Source organism: Sinocyclocheilus anshuiensis, unplaced genomic scaffold (genome assembly GCF_001515605.1).
Source record: "Sinocyclocheilus anshuiensis isolate Anshui unplaced genomic scaffold, SAMN03320099.WGS_v1.1 scaffold882, whole genome shotgun sequence".
In the NCBI taxonomy this organism is placed as follows: domain Eukaryota; kingdom Metazoa; phylum Chordata; class Actinopteri; order Cypriniformes; family Cyprinidae; genus Sinocyclocheilus; species Sinocyclocheilus anshuiensis.
The window spans coordinates 167,294-189,984 of NW_015540910.1; the positions used below are offsets into that span (position 1 = coordinate 167,294).

General features: G+C 34.6%; 1 protein-coding gene and 1 pseudogene across 1 annotated transcript; both read right to left on the reverse strand.

Moving 5' to 3' along the window:
- Window positions 1-2,435: 2,435 nt before the first annotated feature.
- Window positions 2,436-4,176, reverse strand: LOC107689256 (NADH dehydrogenase [ubiquinone] 1 alpha subcomplex subunit 12-like; annotated as a pseudogene).
- Window positions 4,177-5,479: 1,303 nt separating this feature from the next.
- nr2c1 (nuclear receptor subfamily 2, group C, member 1) lies at window positions 5,480-20,824 on the reverse strand. The gene is made up of 14 exons (XM_016487153.1): window positions 20,713-20,824; window positions 18,366-18,473; window positions 16,213-16,443; window positions 14,827-14,905; window positions 14,530-14,709; window positions 14,305-14,452; window positions 14,119-14,215; window positions 10,338-10,516; window positions 10,101-10,248; window positions 9,890-10,011; window positions 9,470-9,609; window positions 7,034-7,171; window positions 6,841-6,946; window positions 5,480-6,357 (listed from the first exon to the last, which is right to left on the reverse strand). Exons 2-14 carry the CDS (start codon window positions 18,417-18,419, stop codon window positions 6,183-6,185), a joined length of 1,797 nt encoding a protein of 598 aa, XP_016342639.1. The 5' UTR covers window positions 18,420-18,473; window positions 20,713-20,824; the 3' UTR covers window positions 5,480-6,182.
- Window positions 20,825-22,691: the final 1,867 nt, after the last annotated feature.

A 22,691-nucleotide genomic window follows, 5' to 3' on the forward strand; every position in this document is an offset into this window, starting at 1 on the left:
TTCCAGACAGCAACATAGTGTTGGCCCAGATCCGGCCCACATCTGGCCCATGTGAAATCCATGCGGGCCAGATGTGGGCCGGATCTGGGCCGAAACTGTCTGCTGTCTGGGATGGGTGTCATGAGTAGTTTCCAGGGTGTTGTTAGCACGTTCTGGGTGGTTGCCAGGGTGTTGCTAGGGTAATATACAGTTGTGTTAGTGTTGTTGTCATTTCTAGGGTGTTGCTATGTGTTGTCAGGGTAATATACAGTTGGGTGTTCTATGCAGTTGTGTTACTATGCAGTTGTTAGGGTGTTATTTGTGGCTGTCAAGTTGTTATGCTTTTGTTGGGGTGTTGCTAGGATGATCCACATAGTTACTAGGGTAATAAAGTAACAGAAACACTCCAGCTCAGCAAACTGCACAGTATGACACCGCATAATCCAATAGCAATAGTGAAACCTGACCACTAATTGCAGACACTGCTAATAAAGAAAAACGATTATGCATGGAAATAATTAAATATTCACCAACGACAATGGTAAATGCATATGTAAAGCATGGCACATTGTAATCGAGAGACCTGACGTTTATCTGACATACGAATACACTCTATACACTACTCTAACAGCCGCTTATTCATGGGGATATGAAAATTTAAACCACTTGGCAGTGTGAAATGACACCATGCTAATGTGCGTATCCATAATTCATTACCTCAATCCATTTTGCAGTGAACTTGTGCGTGTGTGTGTATGTGTGAGAGAGAGCAATGGATAACAAAACTAGACATTGTAAATTACCAGTCTGCCTGTTTTACACAGATGAGTTACAAACAACTCCCATAAGCTGCTGGTGACATGCACATATTGATGTCCTCTCCTGACAGCACAATTTGCTCTTTTGTTTTTCTCGTGTGAACATTAAGGGTTCAGTGTATTATCTTTTTTTTTTTTGCATTTATCTGCAAGCACGGATGTATTAATACTATTTGTGTAAAACTGAAACTACAAATTGTGGCTGGCACTGTTTACATTGTCACATTATACTTGCAAACTTGTGGTGATAATGCTGCAGCCCTTATTAAAAAAGTACTATGGTGATACCATGGTAGAGTGATGGTATCAGGTGATTAAGGTACTTAGGCCTAAGTATTGAATCCCATATTCATGCACCATGGTATTGAAACAATATTCCAAGGTACTCCAAACAATACAATAATATCACCATGGTACATGTTTAAAAAAGAAAAAAAATTGTTTAACACCATTATAGTAGCATGATACATTTAGTTAGTGGTGATGGGCAGAGAAGCAATAACATTTTAAATCGACAACCCTGTTGGAGGCCCTATGTTTCTTAATAGGAAACAGCTGTTATAGTTTGCCCACTGGTTTCAGTTTTCAGCGTGAACTATGAGTGGGTTACTTTTAATTGATCGTCCCCTCAAAAACTTGAGCAAAATCCGAAAAACGTAAAACTAACACCCTCTGCCGGTCAACCTCTGACGACTCTAACGTTAATTGACTAAACTCACTCACCCTTAGTTTGGAAAATAATACTGCCGCGAAACAGAATCTTCTCATTGGACTACAGGCCCCTAGAAAGAGACTTCACGTGAGACTTCATCACCTACTATATGATATAGTAGGTGATGAACTAGATAGTCTATATCTAATTATTATGAAAAAAAAAACCTGCATGTTTTCGTGAGCATTGCTTTACCTGAGTTCGACTGTTATTGGAATTAGCCATTTATTGTATAAAGACCTTGTCAGACTGTTCGACCGGTGAGAAGTTTATATTAAAGTTTCTTTAAAACTGATCCCTCATCATTGAGCCACATAAAGCTACTTGGGTATGAAGCCATACTGAACCGCGTTTACTCGTTTTGAAAGTTTATACTTAAACATTCGTACATAAACAATTCCTAAAAAAACACTTCACTATATTGTGCACGTGTTTGGCCTTATTGTTCATTACTGATAGTGCATGTTATTCTAAATTTATTTAAAAAATATAAGTTGGTAATCTTTAACAACTTTATGTTTTAGCTATATATATATATATATAGGCCTATATATTCAAAAAGTTTTGCCAGTAATGTTACAAAATATTTACATTTTAAATAAATGCTGTTCGTTTGACGTTTCTATTCATCAAATAAAAAGAAAAAAAATGCATAATGGTTTCCATTAATACATCAATTAGCAGCACAACTGTTTTCAACATAATAACAAAAAAATATTTTAAAAAAGATTTTCCATAATAATAATAAAACTTAACATATTAGAATGATTTCTGAAGGACCACGTGACTCTGAAGTCTGGAGTACTGAAGACTACTGAACATTCAGCTTTGCCATCACAGGAACAAATTACATTTTAAAATATTCTAAAAAAAAAAAAAAAAGAAGTTATTTTAAATTATAATATTTCATAATATTACTGTTTTACTGTATTTAATAAATGCAGAGGAGCTCCTATGCTCACCAAGGTTTCAAGGTGATCAAACCTCTGACTCCATCGTATATGTGATGCTCATTTTTCCAAGTGTTTTATGAACATGAATTTTGAAGTCACTCAGAAATAAAGACATAAGATTTAATTTATCGACGATTATAAAGCTACAATTTACAGAATGTTCCAAACGGCAGAACTGGTCAGAGGTGGTAAAGGGAACACAAACAGAATGAGGGGATTATTTCTCCCTGGCTTTTGGTGGCACCCACTCGTGGATCTTCTTGCGAGTGGTTGAATAGGGTACGTAGCAGTTCAGTGTGCCACTGTTGTTGAACTGATGAACATTGGCCAGGAACTTCTTGGGCTCTGGAGGGTGAGTGCTGGGAGGGTCATCCGTCATGCAGTGCAGCCAACGGTGCCTGAGAAACACATCAAAGAGAGAAAAATAGAAGATATATGATTGCATTATACATTGGCAAATAAAGCCTGTGTTTGTCTGCTAATACCTTTGAGTCAAAGCAATGTGAATTTCTGTATCAAATATTATGCAATTCTACAAATAAATAAAATATATAATAAAAAAAAATGATATATATAATAAATTATTACATTTCTCCTATAAAGTGTTGGAAGATGTATATTCACGGCTAAATTAGTTTTTCAATTGCACTGTAAAATTACCCAATGAGTTACTCCAATAATGACGTAATATTAAGTGCAGAAGAAAAACTAAACCCATAAAAACACCATGCCAAGCACATCTAGATATATTACCATTCGGCAGGGACCATGCTGCCATCAACTTCCCACAGAGTGTTCTTGCCGTTCATCTCCGTGGTGTAAATCACCCATCAATGACGGCCTGAAAGTCACAAATTGAAAAATGCACATTAACAAGGCATAAAACACAGTAGATGTGTGTACAGACAGCTAAAGTATGTTTACTCATACCGAAAAAGTATCTGTTGTCCTCATAGTATTTGTTGCCATATTTGTCAATACCCACCAATGCTCCAGTCTTTATATCATTCACCCTGAGAAAGACACATTTTTTTTAATCAATTATTCATATATTAAGTCTACTATTTAATGTAATAATGTGCATAAAAATGAATAACATACAAATATCAAGAATAAATCCCCTAAAATATTTAGTGCAGGTCCAAAAACAGTAGTGTTCATTTCCTAATAATAATAATAATAACAATGATATAAATTAATAAAGATAAAATGATCATAATAACACGTTTTATTAGTTCTAATTTGGACGATAATGTTTATATCTTTATTTGTTTCTATGTACATGCACATAAAGATCTCACTGTATAAATAAAATTGTTTACTGCAATATGCCTTGTTGTATTGCGACACCAGATGCAATCTAAATATGCGAATTAAAATAATTACTCCGGTAAACACTGTCGCATTCACACGTTATTACCGTCACTATCAGAGGTCATTGCTTTGGCTTCAGGGCCTTACAGCTTTACACACTCCATTTTACAGCACTGTTTACCTCTAAAGCTATAAAAACATATTTACATGAGTTACCCACCTGAAAAGCTGCAGCAGGAAACCTTTAACACCGCCGTGACCGGTGAGCTGCCCCACGGCCCGCCGCACTATGTTCGCGTACTCCGCCATAAGCGACGGACTCTAAACACGGACGGACTGCAGCGCGACTCTACCGTCCCCACTTCACACGACCACACGCGATGGGTTCCGCCAGCACTCTTATAATCGTACACCAATTTTAAATTCATGTCGAGTGCTTCACACTTTGTCTCTCGTTTTACTAAATTACAGACTGACATTTAGTTCTCTGAGATGTATATTAAATGTGACCCTGGACCACAAAAGCAGTCTTAAGTAGCACGGATTTATTTGTAGCTATAGCTAACAATACATTGTATGGGTCAAAATTATCCATTTTTTCTTTTTTATGCCAAAATCATTAGGACATTAAGTAAAGATCATGTTCCATGAAGGTATTTTGTAAATTTCCTACCGTAAATATATAAAAACTTAATTTTTGATTAGTAATATGCATTGCTAAGAACTTCTCTACCGTCCCCACTTCACACGACCACACGCGATGGGTTCCGCCAGCACTCTTATAATCGTACACCAATTTTAAATTCATGTCGAGTGCTTCACACTTTGTCTCTCGTTTTACTAAATTACAGACTGACATTTAGTTCTCTGAGATGTATATTAAATGTGACCCTGGACCACAAAAGCAGTCTTAAGTAGCACGGATTTATTTGTAGCTATAGCTAACAATACATTGTATGGGTCAAAATTATCAATTTTTTCTTTTTTATGCCAAAATCATTAGGACATTAAGTAAAGATCATGTTCCATGAAGGTATTTTGTAAATTTCCTACCGTAAATATATCAAAACTTCATTTTTGAGTAGTAACATGCATTGCTAAGAACTTCATTTGGACAACTTTAAAGGCGATTTTCTCAATATTGTTGATTTTTCTGTGCACCCTCAGATTCCAGATTTTCAAATAGTTGTATCCCAGCCAAATATTGTCATATCCTAACAAACCATACGAGCTTATTTATTCAGCTTTATGTATACATCTCAATTTTTAATTGACCCTTATGACTGGTTTTGTGGTCCAGGGTCACATATACAAATTCCTCAAATTATAATCAGACTGAAATTAAAACATGATTTTCAAAATTAACTTTATCATTTACCTGAAGCAATGAAACGAGCAGCAGGTTCATGCTTGCTATGCAGTACATATTCATGTCCCCATTATATCATCTGAATTTATTGTATAAACAGCTTTTAAAGATGGAAATCATATTATTTTCTTTTTGCCACAATATCATAATTACATTGAGGCAAATTCTAACGATTAAATCTAACAATGTTTTTACTTTGGTTTGAGCAGATCTCGTGTCTGGGTGATGTGTATTAGCAGACATTAGCAGTTTATTAAGAAATATTCCAGGTGTTTCAGTGATAGTAATAATGATTTATAGTGCAATTTAAGTGTCCAAGCTTGTCCAGAGCATGTTTCTGAAAGTCTGGTTTGCCCTTTAATAAAAATGCAACACAACACAAACATATTCATTATTTAAACGTTACAGAGTTCAATCACTGACTAGACTCCCACACACTGAAGATTGCACTCATAGATTAATATTTTGCCAATTAAATATAATAGAGCATAAACAGAAACATTTACATGCACTACATAATTTCCCATGACTTCTCCAGGGATGAAAATAAGATTTTCCGTGACTCTGGGAACCCTGTATATCACATTTAATGTGTTGATAAAAAAGGAACAGTCTCCAACAAATACCAAAATACAGACATTTCCCCCCTTGATTTGACATTTATTATTCCTATATACATCATTCATATACATACAGAGAAAGTCAGTGCTTGGGGTGGGGCGGGGGAGGGGCAAAGTTCTCTTTGGAACAAGTTCTTAAGAACAGATTCCTTGCACTTCCTGTATCTTTATAGACACTTTTTCTAAACATAAGTACACTAGTACAATAAAAGCCAAATAATCCAACCGCAACAGTTGCGGTAAACCACTTTATCCATACTACTGTACATAACCCATAAACACAACCACTGACCAAATGAAAAAGCAAAGTCAGAACAAAATGATTTTCTCATTCAAAATTCACATGATTATATCTGTTTAGGCTCAAAGGGTCTGAGCGAGCAAAGCTGATGGGTGTGGCTGTGGGCGGGGTTTCTGTCACTCGGCAGTGCTGATTGGCTGGCTGTTGTAGTCGGTAGACTCCATTTTGAGGATGTAGGGAATGATGCTGTCGATCTGAACGTTCCCGATTAAACCGGTGAAAAAGAGCTCTTCGGTCACCGCCGCGCTCATGAGCCGCAGAGCAGGCAGACGAACTAACAGTTTTGAAAGACTGAAAGAGGATTTATAGTTTCGTTTAAGGCCCATTCACACCAAGGATGATAACGATAAAGATATAGTTCTAAAAATCGTTCTCAATATTAAAGAATAGCAGAGTCCACACCGCAGCTATAACGATAAAGGCACAGAGAAACGATATCGTTGGAATCACTTTCAGAACGATTTTTTTCCAGCTAATGAACGATAAAAACATTGACAGCCAATCAGAATCCATCCTGCTATCACGAGCTGGAGAATTTAAAGCGGCAGATGAGCATGTGCTTAGAATAAACAGACGATATCGTCCGCTGGTGTGGACGCTAATATCTTTATAGTTATCGTTCTTGGTTTATAGTCAAATAGCGTATCTCAAATAAAACTACATTTAACATTTTTTTCCTAAATATTCCAAATAATTTAGACCATAATTATGCACTTTATAATTGAGAATCTATGACTATTGGTTGGACAAACGCAAGCTACTATAGTCACTCACCGATATGTGTCCTCTGGATACACTTTGCTCACATAGTCCTGCAGTTCCATGTAGGCTTTCTCCTGAAAGCGTTCGATCTGAAGGGTGCCGTCCACTCCAGAGTGATCTATGAAAAACACACAATCAACTTCATTCTTACTTTTTTCTTCTCCATTTCATTCATATTTTTCAGATAAACTCCAGTTGTGCTCACCTGGGCTGAAGAGAACCACAGCTTTGAGGTAAGCATATTCATATGCGTCAGGACTCATGCGACTCATACTGTTACAAAATTCCTGCATACGCCAGATATGCTCCATGACTAGCTTCACACGCTCTGGGGACAGTTTTTCTGTTGAACACACACACATTTCTCATTAGGTATCTGTGTATTACGGAGCCCCGCACATGTCATGCAGGAAAAAAAAATTGTAGGCTAAATCATGTGCAAGATTTACTATTTCGTTCCCTCAATTTATAAATTGTGCACACGATTTACTAATTCGTTCCCTCGATGTACTAAAACGTGCACACGATTACTATTTCGTTCCCTCGATTTGCTAAATCGTGCGCACGATTTAGCAAATCGAGGGAACGAAATAGTAATCGTGTGCACGTTTTAGTACATCGAGGGAACGAATTAGTAAATCGTGCGAACGATTTATTCATTGTTTTCTTGCATGTCATGTGCGGGGCTCCGTAGTGTATCAAGTTAACTTCAAATAATCATTTCAGATAATATTTTAACAATTTGCTTTAGTACAAAGGCAATATAAAAGCAAACAATTTAGTTTTCTCTATACAACAATGCTGCATTCATGGCATATTTTTGTAGACCAACACCAAAGTTAGCATCACCCTGGGTCCTTCGACAAAAGCCAATAGAATTTTCCCATTCGCTTTTGGATTATTGTAGAAAATAAGCTCTGTGACCAACAAAGGTTTATGAATCTTGCACATTTTGCTCATTGTGATTAATTTTGAAGGCTTATACAAACTGGCAGAAGTAAAAAAAATAAACATAGGCTATAAACAAACTACACCACGGTAGCATAAATTTAACTTCACTATGACTAAGCTTCCGAAAACTTTTAAAACCTTTATTTAAAAAACAATTTTTTCTGAGTTTGAGTTAGAATAGTTTGTAAGAGTGCAATTATAAACCCAACAAGGCTGTAAAAGTGGTGAATCTAGTAGACGAGTTTTCATGACATTTAATGTCCCTGACAACCTTTGCAGTCCCATTAAAGGAAAATTAGAAAATTTGATGTTTATCTGCTTACCCCCAGGGCATCCAAGATGTAGGTGACTTTGTTTCTTCAGTAGAACACATATGATGATTTTTAACTCCAGCCGTTGCAGTCTATCAGTCGTATAATGCATGGCAATGGTAACAAAATCTATGAGAGTAAAACAAACATGCACAGACAAATCCAAATTAAACCCTGCGGCTCGTGACGACACATTGGCTGGACTTAAAAATCATAATTTGTGTTCTACTGAAGAAACAAAGCCACCTACATCTTGGATGCCCTGGGGGTAAGCAGATAAACACCAAATTTTCATTTTGGGTGAACTATCCCTTTAAGCTACTTAGCAACCACAGACATCATTTCAGGCATTTAAAAATCCATTAAAAAAAACTGACTTTGGGATGATGGAACTGGAAGTAATAAAATACTAACTTGTTTCTGGGCCTACAAAGTAGTGATGGGAGAAACAAACCTTTTCGAAGCTTCAAATCAACTGAACCAATCGATTTGCAAAATGATTCACTGTTTCGAAGCGCTCGAAACACCACACGCTAGTAGTGACAACTGCTGGTCAAAAGTGTGTAAATGCAACAAAAAGTTTTTAATAAAAATACTCATAAATCCAAGGCACTCGAGTAGTGTGAAAAAATTAAAAAGGCTTTATTCACATGGCTTTAATATTTAAAAACAACACATTTGTGCACCGACACATTGCGGCTAACTCGCCTTCATCAGGGTGTCAATTTTCAAACACACTCAAGAGTTTTTAATACATTAAATACAATAAAAAGAATAAAATACCATTAAATATGAAGTGTCTGTATAATATGTGGTTTTCTATTAATTTGCAGGGCTTGTTTTGTTTGTTTTATGGAGAGCTTGTATAAAGAGGCCAGTAAGAGACTATTAACTACTTCTCCTCCTTTTAATTACACAAATGTCTCGTTAAAAATGTCTACAAATTGATGAAACTGATCCGAGATCAGGAAAAACCATAGATGCTGGTTCAATGGTTCGACGCTGGGGGGGCGATCTCAATGAACTCGCATGATTCACGGGTTTAAAGAAATCGCCCCCCAATGGCAAACCATTGAAATTCTGAAACGTTTCGAAACAGTTATGACATAATGATGCCTTGTGTACTGAAATCACGTGACTTTGGCAGTTTGATACGCACTCCGAAACCACCATTTCGAAAAAATTGATTCACAAACGTTTCGAAGCTTCAGAAGCAGAGCTTCAATATATGAAGTATATTAATATAATAAAAAATAAAATAAATAAAGTTTGCCTGAATTAAACAACTGACAAAAATCAGCTGACCTAAAGTTAGCAACTGATTTGCTAACATAAATTAGACAGGACACAGAAAAATCAAGAGCAACAGGTCTACATACCTTCATCCAGGCTGGTCTGTAAGTGGTTAATTATGGCTGTGAGGATGGTTTCTACATTCATAATGTGTGAACACTGAGCCAGACCTAAAGCAAACAACTCATTCCAGCAGGCCTTCATCAGCGTGATGCTGTTCTCTGAGCTAAACACCAAAAATACAGAAAATAAAATGAGGACACAGCCACAAGTTCACATCTAAAAATATTACACAGTGCACTGTACACATGAGGAGGAAAAAAGACCGTTTATGCCTGTAGTTCTGTTTCACTGCATAAGGGCAACATGTACTTATATAGGCCTATAAAATATATTAAAATGTATTTTTAATCAAAATGATATTTTAGCTCATTTACATCTGTATTTAGTGCTATCCACTTGTGATCGCCTAAACCTGGTGTAAACGGGATCATTAATACACTCACCCAAGGGCCTGGAAAGCTGGAATAGAGCGTGCCCAGTGCATTGAGAGGAAAAGCAGACGAGAAGCTGATTCACAGATGTAATTCAGATTCAGGAAGTCTGGCATGGGCAGCGGCATCATCAGCTACACACAATATTTAATACAAATTGTTACTGGTCCATCATTTTTGGAGTTGTAACTGCAGTGTGTGCAAGTCAATAGTAATGCCTGACCTTAAACGGCACATGCATATCTGAGAGCAGCGGCCCCTCTAGTTCCAGTAGGGCGGTGGTCTGTTCATCAACCCTGACAGCCCCCTCAGCCACCTCTTCCCCACAATCCTCCTCCGAATGAAGCACCTTTGTGAGCGTGTCAAAGGCCCTGGACACAAACAAACAGAAATTTAAGCATAGCCATTTACCTCACATCTTCCAGGCTTGATATTTGGTCTACAAAGTTGCTTTCCGCACCGTGTGACATCATTCGACTCATCCCTTTGAATGTCCGTCATAACGCTGTCCTCGTTACTCATGGTCTCTATCCCCGATAGGTCGGTGCTGCTGTCCATCATCTCACGATTTTTGCTGAGGTGACCGAGTGATGTGACCACATTGGCCAAGGTACCCAGATCTCCTTGACTAGAATCATTCTACAGTGAAAGTCAGAAAACATCAATATACATTCCTGTCCAGGTTATATTTCAGCCCAAAATCTCTAATTTAAAAAAAAAAAATTAAAGAAAAAAAATTCACAAATTGAATGCCGTTAAAAAACAAACACTACCATTATGTAAAAATTACTTTCAAATTTAAATAATATTATAATTTCGGCATTGGTAATGAAAACTGGGTGGAATGTGTTTAACTTTCATAAAAATAATGTAAAGAAAGTACAAATTCTTGAAAGTCCTAAAATAGGCTTCATTTTCTTTATGCAAGTATATATATATATATATATATATATATATATATATATATATATATATATATATATATATATATATATATATATATATATATATATATATATATATATATATATATATATATATATATATATATATATATATATATATATATATATATATATATATATATATATATATATATATATATATATATATATATATATATATATATATATATATATATATATATATATATATATATATATATATATATATATATATATATATATATATATATATATATATATATATATATATATATATATATATATATATATATATATATATATATATATATATATATATATATATATATATATATATATATATATATATATATATATATATATATATATATATATATATATATATATATATATATATATATATATATATATATATATATATATATATATATATATATATATATATATATATATATATATATATATATATATATATATATATATATATATATATATATATATATATATATATATATATATATATATATATATATATATATATATATATATATATATATATATATATATATATATATATATATATATATATATATATATATATATATATATATATATATATATATATATATATATATATATATATATATATATATATATATATATATATATATATATATATATATATATATATATATATATATATATATATATATATATATATATATATATATATATATATATATATATATATATATATATATATATATATATATATATATATATATATATATATATATATATATATATATATATATATATATATATATATATATATATATATATATATATATATATATATATATATATATATATATATATATATATATATATATATATATATATATATATATATATATATATATATATATATATATATATATATATATATATATATATATATATATATATATATATATATATATATATATATATATATATATATATATATATATATATATATATATATATATATATATATATATATATATATATATATATATATATATATATATATATATATATATATATATATATATATATATATATATATATATATATATATATATATATATATATATATATATATATATATATATATATATATATATATATATATATATATATATATATATATATATATATATATATATATATATATATATATATATATATATATATATATATATATATATATATATATATATATATATATATATATATATATATATATAAAATATAAACAAAAATATAATAATAAAAACAATACAGTGAAAGAATTTTAGAGACAAAACTGCCAATCATTTGCCGCTAATTATTTATTATATTCATATAATTTATTCAAATAATAATTATATAAACTAGCAATTAATATTAAACTTTCCATTTAAACTAATTTAAATACACATAAGTAAGTTTTAATATTTAAAGCTATTAATTACTAAATTGCGTGTTTTCTTTTGAGCTCTTTGTGAAACTAAATAAATTATTAAATTCAGTTGATTCATTTGCATAGTCAGTTGGATATTTGATTTCTGCTGCCTTCTCAAACTAAAGCGTTTATTCCTGCCTTGTAAATGTGTTTATTTTTAATAACAACATCTCTTAATATTAAGCAGAGAAATGAATTGCGCCGACTCTCACAAAAACTGAATCAAACTGACGCTCTCCACGCGTCACACTTTCAGTTAATCACAAACTCTGGATCAAACTCAGAGAATGTTGACAGAATGTTTATATCAAGGTTTGTGAGCCCGCTGAACCTGATCTAAACCAGGTTGGATTTGTTTGGTTTTATCAACTCTAAACCTACTTTGAAACTCTGAGTTTGTTCAGTTAGCTTCATGCAACAGGCCACTGAGGCTCATTTCAGAAAGGTGAGATGAGGGAAACTCTGGGGTTTCCGTTTCAGAGGGGAAGGTTTGTCAAACCCGAGAAAGCAGGGTAAGTCAAGCCTGTTTCTGAAAGAGAGGTAACTTATACTCAGAGTCAGTTACCATGGTTTACCAAGATTTCATCAAAAATATCTTAATTTGTGTTCCGAAGATGAACGAAGGTCTTACGGTTTTGGAACGAGATGAGGGTGAGTAATTAAAGGGATAGTTCACCCAAAAATGAAAAGTGATGTTTATCTGCTTACCCCCAGGGCATCCAAGATGTAGGTGACTTTGTTTCTTCAGTAGAATACAAACGAAGATTTTTAACTCAAACCGTTGCAGTCTGTCAGTCATATAATGGCAGTCAATGGGTCCCAGAGCTTTGAGAGTCAAAAAACATACACAAACAAAACCAAATTAAACCCGAGGCTCGTGACGATACATTGATGTGTAAAGACACGAAACGACCATTGACACTCCTAATTGAGATAGTAGATAGAGTGTCAATGGTCCATTTGAGAGATAGGTGGCGGTAATGCACTTATAAGTCTGCGATCCGCCGTAAAGCAAGAAGAAGAAGACGACACGTCACGCGCCGGCTGTTGAACGCGCTCAGGACAGTTCGGACATTGCGGTGAATCAGAGGTAAAAAACGATGTCAATACTGTTCAGTTTCTTGCACAGACCGATCGTTTCGTGTCTTTACACATCAATGTATCGTCACGAGCCGCAGGGTTTAATTTGGTTTTGTTTGTGTATTTTTTTTTTTTTTTACTTTCAAAGCCGTGATTCCCATTCACCTCCATTATAAGACTGACAGACTGCAACGGTTTGTGTTAAAAATCTTCGCTTGTGTTCTACTGAAGAAACAAAGTCACCTACATCTTGGATGCCCTGGGGGTAAGCAGATAAACATCAAATTTTCATTTTTGGATGAACTATCCCTTTAATGACAGCATTTTCATTTTTAGGTGAACTATCCCTTTAAGAATTAAAGTTAGATCCTATGTATTTCGTAGCATGCGGAAGTCTTTTTGTCAGGTGCTGATGCCATGGTGAATCATAATTTCAGAGCTCCATTGATCAAGGCTTTTCAACTCCGAGTGAACCTACTCAGAGTGGATTGAATTGAACTAACTCAATTCAGCTGTTCTGAACCCCAAAACTCAGAGTTTCCCACCTTATTGAAACGGGCCCCAGGAAAATAGATTGTACAATATTTTCTAGTTTCTAAAGTTTCTAAAGGAACCAGACTTAACAATAATAATCCTTTTTAATAATATGAATTTATTATATATAGTACAAAATATAATGGATTTAATTTGAATAATTACAAAAAAAACAAAAAAAAAACACATTTTACCTGATCTGGTGAAGAAGGAATTAAAATGGTGTTGTCAAGTTTGGAAAGAGACTGCTGGATGTTCAAGAGCATGTTGGAGTCCAGTAAACTGGTGGACCTGTGATCAGACACGAAGTGAGCGTTAAAAACAAACAAACAAACAAAAAAGAGATTCTATTTGACTCAAACACACATTCACATCCGTACCTGGCAGTCTCTTTTTCACTAACAAACGTTGGCATGGCGGCGAGAGGGCTGCAGAGGTTTTTACGGATGTAGATCTTTTCGATGGAGGGCGCACAGTTTGCTGGCTTCTCTCTCGACACCTCCACCGGTTTCCTCTCACACTGAACAGCTGTTGAAGGAATTTCATGAGTCTAATGACAAGCCGCATGATTTGAGTCATCAGTCATGAATCTGAACTGGACTCACAGTCTTGTTTCATGCCGAGGGCCATGCAGCGCTGCAGTCTGCAGTACTGACACCGGTTTCGATGGTGTTTGTTGATGACACATTCTCCAGACCCGCGGCACGTGTACACCAGATTCTTCCTGATGCTGCGCTTGAAGAAACCCTTACAGCCCTCACAGCTCACTGCTCCATAATGACGACCTGAACACATGCACAATAACAGTACAGAAACATCCATTTAGAAAAATAACGCAATGAATCGAATTCTGTTTGAGGTCGCAATTATTTAAAACACGACTATGTGTGTGTGTCATTTACCTGAGGCCTTGTCTCCACAAACTACACAATACTCCACTGGAGGCTTCGTGGTGCCCTGTTCTGAGCCTTCCGTCACAAACTGAAAAACAAAACATTCTAAACTATAAATATGAACAATAGTATTGTGTAAATTACAAAAGGAAATACTGTATATATAAACAACCAAGAAATACAGATTACCACAATACAAGCTTCTATGAGATGACAACAATTATAGTAAGTCTTACCCAAAAAAGTAAACCAAAAGGTAATGTGGCGGTACCATGGTACAGTGATACATAATACAGTGTATTGAATAATGTTTTTGTACTGTAGTATTTATATGGTGTTCCTCCACACTGGAGACTTGACTTGCCATTAATTTCAATAGTTTGACATTAGCATGTTGCTAAGCTAACAGCACAACACTCTAATAAGGCTAAAAGACAAATAGCACACACAAATGTGATCCTGAAGCACAAAACCAGTCATAAGGGTCAATTTGAGATTTATACATCACATCATCTGGAAGCTGAATAAATAAGCTTTCCATTCATATATGGTTTGTTAGGATAGGACAATATTTGGCCGAGAAAAACTGGAATCTGACGGTGCAAAAAAAAATCAAAATATTGAGAAAACCGAATAAAGATCTTAGCAATGCATATCACTCATCAAAAATTAAGTTTTGATATATTTACGGTAGGAACTTCACAAAATATCTTCATGGAACATGATCTTTACTTACTATCCTAATAATTTTTGGCATAAAAGAAAAATCAATAATCTTCATCTGCTATACTAGAATTTTTTTATTAAACCAAAACGCAAGTAAAGGCCAGAGTATACCGAAATCTTAACGTGCGCACGCATGTGTTAAACGTATACTTTATTTGATAGTGTGCATGAACACAGGAGGTCCACACATGCGCACTAGAAACTTTCATCTTCGTCCAATGTCTGCGCAATTTCTCTATAAAAGTAATGATGACCAATAGAAATGTCTTTGTACACTTTTAAATGAAAGTTGCAGTTGTCTATTGTTGTTGCAGTCTCTAGTACTGTTCTGGGCTGCGTTTTCCAAAAGTATCGTAAGCCTAAATTGATCGTAGCTCCACTGGTGACATTGGGTCTACGATCTACTTAGGCTTACGATGCTTTTGGAAAATGCAGCCCTGTTGGGTTTTTGACAGTGAAACAATGGGCCATTCTCGCCAACTTGTAGACCAACTAATTCAAGATGCGTACATGAGCCGAGCATAAACAGTATATGCATTTAGAAAAATCAGGCTGCATGTGTACATTTTGTGCGCACTATGCTGATGATGCACTCAACTGAACGCAAAGTGTAGCGTACACATAAAAACCAAAGTACACTTTGGGCTTAAATGAGTGGTGCCTGTTTACCTGGATCTGTTGTCCTGTCAGCTCAGGCGATGCGAAAAGCAGCTGATTGACAGCAGACCCATCAGCAGATGTTAAGATGACCTTGGTTGGTGAGTTCTCTTGTTTGATGAATAGTTTCTCCTGGTTGGGGTAATCCAGGTTAGCTAATATAAACTGCTGCTTGCCGGCTCCAGCCTGATCAATGGCTGTGACTATCTGCAGCTTCTGAGCCAACTGCTGCTGCGTCACAATCTGATACAACACATGACAACAAAGACCATCAGATCGAAACTAGTGCAGTCAAACGATTAATCGCAATTAATCGGATCCAAAATAAAAGTTTTTGTTTACATAATTTATGTGTGTGTACTGTGTATATTTATTATGTATATATAAATACACAGACATTCATGTATACAAGAAAAAAGTAATATATTTATTAGGGATGCACGATATATCGGCCACCATATCGGTATCGGCCGATAAATGCTCATTTTTTCTGTTATCGGTATCGGCCCGATAAGAAATTTTGGCCGATATCTTAAAGCCGATAAATAATGCATTATTTCCTTCAGAGACACTTCAGATGCACGCTGTTCGTTTGCAGACTTTTGTGCAATTGTACGTTGTATTATTGTGTTTATTTGATGTATATCTGATTTATCTCATATAGAATGCGTTTGGTTAAGTTAAAAGAGCACTTTCAGTTTACCGGTGATCATCTTTAGCTCAGTGCACGCAGCTCAAACAGCAGTGCACAACATTAATAACTATGATTGGGAATGTCGTGTATATAACATTCTAATGAGAACATTATTATAATAAAACGTTGTGAATTCTTTGGGTTTAGTTGCCATGTTTCAGCGCGTTGTTATGGGAAGAGCGCATCCACAACAGGATCACACATTCTGACTATAGCACGCAATAACTGCGTCATTTTGTACATATATAAGTTGTAATATTATGTTTATGTTGTATTAATATTAATCTCAGGATGCATTTCCTTGAGTTAAATAAGCTGCCAGCAAAACGCTTCAGTTTACCATGCTCATTCAGCTCTTCAGCTTCAGCACGCGCAGCTCAAACGGCTGCTATTTAAAACAGTGGTATTAATTTGTTACTTTTTCAAAATCATTGATACATTATTAATAATAACAACCACTTTTATTTTTCTCTTATTATTTTCATCAACAATATGGTTTAGTAATTAAAATCATTTAATTATTGTCCGTGCAGAGGCTATTCCGTTTTATTGATTTATGGCGCATTCATTTTGATTCTTTACACGTGTAATGATGTCCAGTGACTTGTTTGCATTATTTATGCATTATTTTATTTATTTGTAAGACTTTTTTATGACTAAATTTGGTAATGGGAGAGTAAAATTATTTTTAAAACGTACACCGTTCAAACTAGGCTGCTTATGTTGAAGTGTTTGGGATGTGGGTTTTAATGATGAGACCTTTTTTGTAATCAGGCTCTCAAAAAGTATATAAAAATTTGGATATAGATTTATCGGCCAACATATCGGTTATCAGCTTTCAAAAATAAAGACTTATCGGTTATCGGTATCGGCCAAAATGTTCATATCGGTGCATCCCTAATATTTATATATAATATAAATGATATGAATATAAATATATACATGTCCTAAATATTTTCAAAATATATGCTGTATGTGTGTATATTTATATATACATATTAAATATACACAAACAATACACACACATATATTATGTAAACAAAAACGTTTATTTTGGATGCGATTAATCGTTTGAGAGCACTAATTGAAACCTAATTACATTTACAGTAATAAAGCAAATAGAGTAAATGTCGGTTTAAACCAAAACAAATTATGGCATGGAAATTCGGTCCAATTTTCGTATACAATTTGTCCGTTCAGATCAATGTGAAAAAATTAATGAAAATACAAATTCATTCTATAAGGTGGGATTTATGAAAAAGCAGAAATACAGTGCTACACAAGGGCAGTGGGGCACAACTTTACGTTTCTGAAAACGACACTGTAAGCACAGCTCTTATTGGTTGGACAGCTTTTTTGAAGTGCAACGAAAAAATAAATTATAACACCCCTCGATTAAAAAAGTTTCACTGATGGCATACGAAAGTTTGCATTTAGCATTTATCAAACATTTACTGTGTAAACATGCAACCTGTAGGCCTCCATCTGCAGACACCAGCTGAATTCTGGGACTTTCTCCTTCCATGATACCGTTCTGTCAAAACCGAGGCTCAGCAATGCCCCATCAGCCACATGCCCACTGAGAAAAATAACACACAACTCAAGATACTCTTGAGGATCCACATCAACCATTTGCACAAAGACCTTGTAAAAGACTAAATATTACCAATCAATATTTCATGCATATCTATATTCATTTTTAGACTTTAGACTTTTAGAATGGGGGTCCCGCGCACAAGGATGATCATATGTGGGATGTCTGTGGAATGTAAAAAATGCAAAAAATTTTGGTGTGGTGTCCTTTGAGTGGTGCAAAATTTGCTGCCAAGATGCTAGTCACAGTTGCCAAGTCCGCGTATGTCACGCAACTTTGGGCTTCTTTTTTTGCGAAGTTGGGTTAAAAAATCGTGTGGGGTTGCGGTTTTTTGGGCTTATTTGAAGAAATATGGTTGCTTGTTAGGAAAAACTGGCAAGCAACTTCGTTTCTTTACATTTATGGCCGATGTTTTTTTCCAGTATATTGTCGGCACTGTCTGCTTGCAGGTAAAAGCCAATCAGTGCAATATTTAATGTGCTGTAGCGTTATTCGTCAACGCACATAGTGCCCACTCCTCCCCCTTATTGGAGTAAAAAATTTTACGCTTTTAACATGCAAACATGTGACGGTGTAGATGTAAATAGACAAACAAGGCCACCAACAGAGATGTACAGAGATGGAGGAAACATGGGAGAAGGTGAATGGTGTGCAGGGGAGTAATGCATTAATCATTAGACGTAATATTAATTGTAGATACATATGGTTTGAGTTAATTTTATTATAAATAGCCTATGTGGCTATATTAAAGCTCCCACTCTTGAGAGTGCTCTTGTCTTGTTTTATTCTCCTTTTCCATCTCCATAGCTATCCTGCTCGCAGGTGATCGGAGGATAGTGTGTGGCCTCCCGCTTTGTTGCAATTTGATGAGTTTTGTAAAATAACTTCTGTTTTTGCTCTTGAAACTCCAAGGGGTTTCAGTTTACTATGTTGCAGCCTTGCAGGCTCATTTATTGATAATAATAAACAATTGATAATAAATGATATTGATGATAATAAATAATATAGGGCTTGTTTTTGAAGCTGCGGTTGCTTATTTAGCTTGCGAGAGTTGGCAACACTGTTGTGGACGATTACTGAGGCACTACATTGCTGGAGACTTACTAGCCCAAGTCTCCATGCAATTCTGGTCTTTCTTTAAAGTCTGAGATGTTACACCCGTTTTATTGTCAGCCAGGCAAACATCTCAAGTTTGATCTCTTAGAAAAGTCCTGAGCATAAAGAGTCTGGGATGAATTACATGCCTAAGCTTAATATTTAGGTTTAGGGGTTTGTTCATATAATTACACAAAGAGGTTTGCTTCAATTCCAATGTTTCCACCTATTTATTATAAGTCAGATTGTTCATTACTTTGCAGTTCTTGCCATTCCATCATCTGTGTCACTTTAACCAATTATTTTCAGGGCCTTTATTATTAATGATCCATCTATATGCTCAACACGTTTAAGTTTTCTGTTTAGTGTTGTCAATCAGTTCAGACTGATAAAGAACTAGTGAAATCTCACAGTCATATGGTTAGCAGGAGCTACATTAGCACACAAGCCAGCACCGCGTATTTATTTGAGCGTTTTTCAAGGAACTAAATGACTTAATGATTCAATAAATGCGATCTAGCGTGAATGACAGCTGGGGGTCAGTAACTCATGTGGAATGTGCGGGTGTTGATCCGGGAAGATAAAGTTAGAGCTGTTCCTGTAGGTTAAAGGTCATGATTGAAGGGTTAAAGCTCCCCACACACACACACACACACACAGAGGGATCTTCACTGCAGCAGCGCTTCACACACGGATAACAGGACGCATCTAGAATCTTCAAATTGTTGATCTCAAATGATAAATTAATAAGTCCATATGATAGTCTTTGTGTTATTTTGTGATCGGATCTGTTGTGTTTACCAGCGCACTGATAACAGATTAGCCAACTGATAGCGTTAGCCTGCTAAATAGCTTCATGTCTGCATCCGATTCGTTATGATATCCATTAACTGCTTTGTTATATGTATATTTATTGTTCTTAAATAACCAAAAAAGCTCTTACGGTTAGTTTGATCGCAGGCGTTTGCCGGTAATGAGCGATATTTTCTGTTATGCTAGCGGCTTCTACGCTAACGCGTGTTAGCAGGCCGGCTATCAACAGTGCTAATAATATTCTCCTGAATTATTAATTCTAACCAATTACTGCAAACACAGCGGGCGTTAACAATATAGAAAGGGTTATTCTTACCCTGAACGCGTGAGAAATTATCCAACTACTGTGATGTTTTGATAAATTATCCTAAACTGACGGCTCACTGCAGCTACAGGAGGTCAGAGTTCGCGACCCGCTCAAAGCAGACCTGTCGCGTGAGAAATTATCCAACTACTGTGATGTTTTGATAAATTATCCTAAACTGACTGCTCACTGCAGCTACAGGAGGTCAGAGTTCGCGACCCGCTCAAAGCAGACCTGCACATCTGCGCATGCGCAAATGCAGTCGTGAGACAGCATTGCTTTTAGTGAAGGTTGAGTGGTAGTGCATTTACGACGTTAGCCTCACATGTTATAGTGCTTCTGGAAGCCAAAATGATACATTGAAGAACTGGATACACATTTGGCAACAGCTGTCCCAGTTTAACCGATTGTTACATGTACAGTAGACTACCAACGTATCTGGTAATGGATAATGCAGTTTGCTACTTTCTAGTTATTGGTACCAGCCAAGAACCCATATAATTTAATCTAATTAACTGCATAGAATCAATAGGAAAGTGAATTGCGTAATGTATATATTACGTATATAAATATATATACACTCAGCAAACCCTTATGAAAATAAACCATGGTTTTACTACAGTACAAATAAAACAAAAAAAAACATGGCTACTATAGCTAAACTATGGTAACCACAAATTAACCATGGATTTGCTACACTAACCATAGTTTAACCATGGTATTGCCAGTAAAACTGTAGTTATACAAATGATAATAAATACGCCAAAAAACATAGTTACTACACTTTTACTGTGATAAAACCATGGATAATTTTTGTAAGGGAACATACCCTAAATCGTTATGAAACCAAGTTTAACCAGACCTACCGACATGTTTTCTTATTACATTACATTATTTATTAAAAATTATTTGCACTTTACATTTATGTTGGGGCATAGCCTACTACTCCCTTGAAATCCTCAAGATATTAACACATTACTTCAGGATGACAAACCTTCCTTTGGGAACTAGTGCCAATCTGACGAGAAGCATCAGGAATAGCAATTATATTTTTCTTAAAAGTGGATCACACGAAGGAGGAAAAAAACAAAACATAACAGTGGCGTTTCTAATTTTTCCCAAAATGCAAAAACAATCTTACAAAATGTAAACAAACATTCAACACACAAATGTGATCAATATCGAACATATTACCACAAGACAGAAAATCCATTCCTTGGACTTGTTACACTTCAAACTGAAAGATCAGTGGCTTTCTGTGGCTGGAGCTGACGAAGAACCTTAGTGAAAACTGTAGAGAATATAATCAGGTCATACCCATTGTCAAAGTGTTAAAGAGAGGTGGTCCTGAACAAGGTGCATTAGAGTATTTAATGTGTGTTACAGCTTTCCCTGATAAGAGCACTAGTTTTTCTCTCTGTATTCACAGCCGGTGTGCTATAATGTCTAATATAGTAAGTTAAAACAGTGCTGAGTTAGCCAGCCTGGCACTGTGTCTTTACTACACATAATTAATTGAGGCCATTAAACATCCTGAACTATTTTAAATACACCTGCATTATATTACCATTTACAAAATATGTACACTTCCAGTTCTGTCCAGTATAAGGTTTAAACAGTCAGTCAAAACACCTACTTTGTACAAAAGTTTTAAAAAAAATGTTTAAGATATATTAAAACATTTTTGTAACAGTAACAGGCTGAAAACCAAATAAAAAGGGCATTTTTCTTCAGGGAATACAAGCAGAATAAATATGTATAAATTGTTCATAAAACCATTCTTCTACAAAATATAATGCATTAATTGTTCATAAAAAGAACATGCCTACATGAACTGTTTCATGTAATGCATTAATCTTTGTTTAAAAAAAAACATTACGGAAATGCTCACATTTCATGCATGAACCGTTTGTAAAATTTAACAAAAATGCATGATTTGTTCTAAAATACATTTAGATAAATGGTTGTCAATCTTGCTCAATAAAAAGTAG